Source organism: Pseudophryne corroboree, chromosome 6 (genome assembly GCF_028390025.1).
Source record: "Pseudophryne corroboree isolate aPseCor3 chromosome 6, aPseCor3.hap2, whole genome shotgun sequence".
NCBI lineage: Eukaryota > Metazoa > Chordata > Amphibia > Anura > Myobatrachidae > Pseudophryne > Pseudophryne corroboree.
The window spans coordinates 105,458,203-105,464,202 of NC_086449.1; the positions used below are offsets into that span (position 1 = coordinate 105,458,203).

Here is a 6,000-nt window from a genome sequence, read left to right on the forward strand (position 1 = left end):
GAGGAGGCCGGCTACCTCCTTACCAGGTGGCAGCTAATCCCAGGGTGCACACATACACAGACCTGCCAGCGCCACCATTACCTCTATTCTTTTTTCTGAAGAACACTTGAAGATAATGAACGGTGAGCTGTGGCTTGGATAACGAGGCTAAAAACACGGTAACTGTCGACGACCAAGATCATTGAAGAATCTAGATTACCGGGTACGCCCCTCTCAGATGGTATCGGGTTAGGGACGGCGGGACTGCTGCAATCAGAAAGACCGAGGCAGAGCAAAGCTGGAGAGTAACCAAGATACCGAAGTAACCTGGGAGCACAGGGCTGGAGATCCTACACCTAAGTAGTAACTTGAAGCACTGGCACTCATAACCTGAACCAGCTCCCTTTTAAGAGGAGAGATCTCCCTGGATTGGCTGGACAGAATGAGCATGTGCAATAGGTTCAAGCTTTGGTCTCCAACATGGCGACCCCTGTGTAGCAGGCACATTTAGTGTTTAACACCAGAACTCCCCCTGGCCTCTCCGGAAGCTGCTCCCTAGTGCCAGCAAGCCTGCTGCAGCAGCCTCCGGCTACTGCGAGCGAACCTGCCACAGCATCCCCTCACCGCCACACACGGACCCGTCGCAGCAGCCCAGCACCGCCGCTGCCCGCCAGACACCTGTGCGGAAACCGCCGCGGCACCGATTGCACGGTAAGGCTCCGGGACGTGACAAAAGCTCCCCCTAGAAGGCGCTGCAAATCAGCAGTCGTTTTTTCCTCCCTCAAGACAAACTGGCTGTCACATTTCCTGATTCTAAAGAATTAGATGATTTATTTAAGCTAGCCTGGAAAAATCCAGATAACAAATATCAGGTGTCGAAACGTTTTTTGCATACATTCCCCTTTGCCCCTGAGGTCATAAAGTTCTGGGAAGAATCTCCAGCTGTAGACATCTGTCTCTCGCCTCTCTAAGAATGTGGTACTCCCGGCTCCGGGCTCCTTTACAGTAAAGGACCCGGGGGATAGAAAAATTTAGACCACACTGAAATCTATCTACATTGCTGCAGGTATATCTCAAAGACCGGTCATTGCAGGTTGCTGGATGACCCATGCAATTAATTCCTGGGCTACTCAAATTCAGGAGGGTCTCTCGGGTGACATGACCCTGGTTACTACGGTAACTTTCCTAAAACAAATTCAGGACACGGCAAGAGTCCTCTGTGACTCCCTAAAAGAGATTTGCAATATTAATGCTAGGACCACTGCTATGGCTGTGTCAGCACGCAGAGCCATATGGTTGCATCAGTGGATTGCAGACGCTGACTCCAAACGCAATGTGGAATCTCTTCCCTTTACAGGTGAATGGCTCTTCGGAGGCGAATTGGACGCATGGATCTGCACACTTACTGCTGGGAAATCCACGTTTCTTCCCTCGGGGGGGGGGGGGGGGGGGCTCCGCCTGCTAGACGTACCTACCCGGGACCGTCTACTCATTCCTATCGGTCCACCAGATTTCGATCTAGGGCCAGAGGTGCATCCAATGCAGCTAGAGGCACCAGAGGTAAACTTAAGAAACCAGCCGTTGCCGGCTCTCAGGAACAGAGCACCAGCTCAGCTTCCGCAAAATCCTCAGGATGACTGTGCCCGCCCACCCCGGGAGGATCTCAAGGTGGGAGCTAGGTTACGTCACTTCAGCCACATCTGGGAAAAATCCTGCCAGGACGCCTGGGTAAGGGACCTTATTTCTCAAGAATACAAGCTGGAGTTCGACGGTGCTCCTCCCCAACGATTTTTCAAATCAAGCTTACCAGCTTTGGAAAATATGCGTGTTACGCTACTACTGGCCATCACAAAGTTAGTCCAGTCCCAAGTCATTGTTCCAGTACCCCTGCAACAGCAAGGACAAGGTTACTACTCCAGTCTGTTCGTAGTGCCAAAACAAGACTGGTCCGTGAGGCCCATTTTGAATCTGAAGTCCTTGAATCCTTACCTAAGGTTTTCAAATTCAAGATGGAATCTTTAAGAGCAGTGAAAGCAGGCCTGGAACAACAGGAATTCCTAGTGTCCATGGATATCAAGGACACCTACCTCTATATCCCAATTTGGCCTCCTCATCAGGCCTATCTGAGGTTCACCCTGCTGAACGATCACTACTAGTGCCAGGCGTTACCCTTCGGCCTGTCTACAGCTCCGAGGGTGTTCACGAAGGTGATGGCGGAAATGATGTTCCAGCTCAGAGTCCAGGGGGTCAACGTGGTCCCTTACCTGGACAATCTCCTGATAAAAGTGAGTTCTAGGGAGCTTCTACTGCTCCATATAAATCACACTATCCACCTTCTGTCACACCACGGGTGGATCCTCAATCTGCAGAAGTCCCACCTGGAGCTGTCTCAGCGGCTCCTGTTTCTGGAAATGCTACTGGATACTGTAGCACAGAAAGTGTTCCAGAGGACAAAGTGAGATCTCTCCAGGAAATGGTTCGCATGGTTCTCAGACCGGCTCGAGTATCCATTCATATTTGCATAAGATTGTTGGGAAAGATGGTAGCCTCATTCGAGGCCATTCAGTATGGAAGGTTTCATGCCAGACCTTTTCAATAGGACATCCTGAACAAGTCCAGTTCCCATCTTCAGATGCATCGGATGATTCAACTGTTACCCCAGGCCAGGATTTCACTCCTGTGGTGGCTGCAGTCTTCCAGTCTCCGGGAAGGTCGACGCTTCGGGATTCAGGATTGGATCCTCCTCACGATGGATGCGAGTCTGAGAGGATGGGGAGCTGTCACCCAAGGGGCGCAGTTCCAGGGCAGGTGGTCTGCCCAAGAGGCCCTACTTCCGATGAACATCCTGTAACTTCGGGCTATCTACAATGCTCTGATTCAGGCCTCCCTTTTGCTCCGGGATCAGGCAATTCAGGTACAGTCTGACAACGCCACGGCTGTGGCGTACATCAAACGACAAGGAGGGCCAAAAAGCCGGGCCTTCATGCGATAAGTATCAAGAATACTCCTCTGGGCGGAAATAAATGCAAGAGCACTGTCTGCAATCTTCATTACGGGAGTGGAAAACTGGGAACAAATTTCCTGACTCGCCACGATCTCCACCCAGGGGAGTGGGGCCTACACCCTCAGGTGTTTCAACAGATCATCGACAGGTGGGGTTGCCCCCAGATCGACATGATGGCGTCTCGCGTCAACAAGAAACTTTGCTGCTATTGCTCGCGAACCAGAGACCCTCAGGCGTGAACAGTGGATGCACTGACATCGCCATGACCTTACTAGCTGGTCTACGTATTTCCTCCGATTCCGTTGATCCCAAATGTGCTCAAGAGGATCCGGCATCAGGGAGTACAAGCAATACTGCGTGCCCCGGATTGGCCCCAGAGAGTGTGGTATGCGTATCTTCTGAGAATGTCCATAGAAGACCCTTGGCCTCTGCCAGTTAGAAGGGATCTTCTTCAGCAAGGTCTGTTCGTCTACCCGGACTTACAGCGGCTTCGTTTGACGGCATGTAAGTTGAGCTGAACATCCTACCTCACAAGGGACTTTCCAAAAAGGTCATTGCCACTATGGTGCAAGCCAGGAAACCTGTGACGTCAAAACACTATCATCATATCTGGCGGAGAGATGTCTCCTGGTGCGAGGAACGCACATTACCATCTGCTGAATTCCACTTGGGGAGATTCCTTAGTTTCCTGCAGGCTGGAGTGGATAGAGGCTTATGTCTGGGATCCATTACTGTCCAGATTTCAGCTCTTTCGATCTTCTTCCAGAAGAAGTTGGCTATGTTGACAGAAGTCCAGACCTTGCAAGGTGTACTTCACATACAACCTCCGTTTGTGCCGCCTACGTCACCTTCGGATTTGGATGTGGTGTTAAGATTTCTACAGTCCTCCTGGTTTGAACCTCTGACGACGGTAGAAGATAAGTACCTCACGTGGAAGACAGTGCTGTTACTGGCTCTGGCTTCAGCTCGGCGTGTCTCAGAATTGGGAGCCTTATCATGTAAAAGTCCATACTTGGTCTTTTACGAGAACAGAGCGGAGCTCAGGACTAGACAGCAGTTCCTGCCAAAGGTGGGCTCCGCGTTTCACTTGAATCAACCTATTGTGATTCCATCCAGTTCTGGCACTTCTGCCCCTCTGGAGGTAATGGATGCGGTGCGAGCCTTGGAGATCTATGTCAAGAGGACGGCTCGTGTCAAAAAAATGGATTCCTTGTTCGTGCTGTATGATGCGCAGAAAAAAGGGCTGCCCTGCTTCAAAGCAGTCCATTGCTTGTTGGATTAGGCTCCCTATCCAACAGGCCTATGTCGGCAGCCTTACCTGTTCCACAGTATCTGAAGGCCCACTCTACAAGATCGGTGGGGTCTTCCTGGACGGCTGCCTGTGGAGTCTCGGCCCTGCAACTGTGCCAAGCTGCTACCTGGTCGGGAAAGAACACCTTTGAAGTTCTACAAGTTTGATACCCTGGCCAAAGTGGATACCCAGTTTGGGCAGGCGGTGCTACAGCAGTCTCCGCACGTTCTGGAAGCATTGGTACATCCCCATCGTACTAATGTGTTCCCCAATATCCCTTATGGATGCTAGAGAAAATAGGATTTTGATACCTACCGGTAAATCCTTTTCTCGTAGTCCATAAGGGATATTGGGCACCCGCCTCTGTGCGGTGACTTTCTGCAGGTTCTTTTATGTTTTACCTGTTCAGCTGTTGCTGTTTGTTGCCAGCTGTTGCTGGCCAAGTTATGTTATGGTGTGCTGGTGTGTAAATCTCCCCATACTTATTGTTGTGTTCCTACTCTCAAGTATGTAATTTCTCCTTCGGGCACTGTTTTACCTATAACTGCCTGCGGGAGGGGGCATAGAGGGGAGGAGCCAGCACACCCAGTTGAAGAAATTTAAAGTGTACTGGCTCCTTTGGACCCCGTCTATAGCCCATTTTACTAATGTGTCCCCAATATCCCTTTTGGACTACGAGAAAAGGATTTACCGGTAGGTATTTAAAATTCTATTTTTTAGGTGCAGAACTGAAGCCTTAGGACAGACTTATTTATGTGCTACATAATATAAATACAGAATAAATGTACAATGAGGCCATTCTGTGACCAGTTCATTGTTACTCATGTAATTTGTCCTTGTCTTCTACCAGGTACACCGGTCACTACTTCATCACCACTTTGCTCTACTCCTTCTTCCTGGGCTGCTTTGGGGTAGACCGCTTCTGCCTGGGACATACAGGTGCCGCTGTGGGGAAACTTCTCACTCTTGGAGGCCTGGGCATCTGGTGGTTTGTAGACCTTATACTACTCATCACCGGAGGGCTAATGCCGAGCGACAACAGCAACTGGTGCACCATCTACTGATACATACATCGGGGATTGTCAGCTCTCCTCCGGCTGTGGACTTCTATAGAAGAACTGTAATATGCTGAGACCCTCTGCCGCAGATTTGCCTATTCAAACATGTTTCATAGGGTACATCATCGCCAAAGATGGCTTTGTTTATTTAATTTTTTTATGATAATTTATTTCACCTTTAATGTAATCAAGGAAGGAATCAATCCTTTGACTATCGGTTACCTCTGAAATTACACAAAAGCTGAACACACAGAGCCATTGTTATAATTGGTCTCTATTGTAAGATACAATACTGTAAATACATTATAGTGTATTATAATGTCTTGGTTTAAAGTTTAATAAAAGTGACCGACATTATACTTCTGCAGCCTCTTGGCATTCTGTATATGCTGAACATTACAGGGGAGCTACAAAAGTGCCTTCGGTTCAGCCATCATCAAAAATCCATTACTTGACCCAGACTCCTCCTCAAACTATAATCTTCCGCCCTATCTCTCTGCTTTGCCTCCACGATCCCTGCATATCCATACCTCACCGCTTCATTACGTTTTCCATTCCCTCCACTCCACATAAACTGCCTTTACCAAGGTCAGTTCTTATTGCCAGATCCAAGAGTTGCTTCTCTCTTCCTCCTGGAACTATCTGCAGCCATTGACAGTGTGTACCGC

At 49.3% G+C, this 6,000-nt stretch overlaps 1 protein-coding gene across 1 annotated transcript in view; it reads left to right on the forward strand.

Annotated features, from left to right (window-relative positions):
• TM2D2 (TM2 domain containing 2) overlaps positions 1 to 5,691 on the forward strand; it is a 30,610-nt gene extending 24,919 nt beyond the window's left edge. Inside the window, exon 5 of the mRNA XM_063931604.1 lies at positions 5,125 to 5,691. Coding sequence (XP_063787674.1) covers positions 5,125 to 5,338 — 214 coding nt within the window. The 3' untranslated portion in view covers positions 5,339 to 5,691. The remainder of the gene's footprint in view (positions 1 to 5,124) is intronic.
• The last annotated feature ends 309 nt before the right edge of the window (positions 5,692 to 6,000 follow it).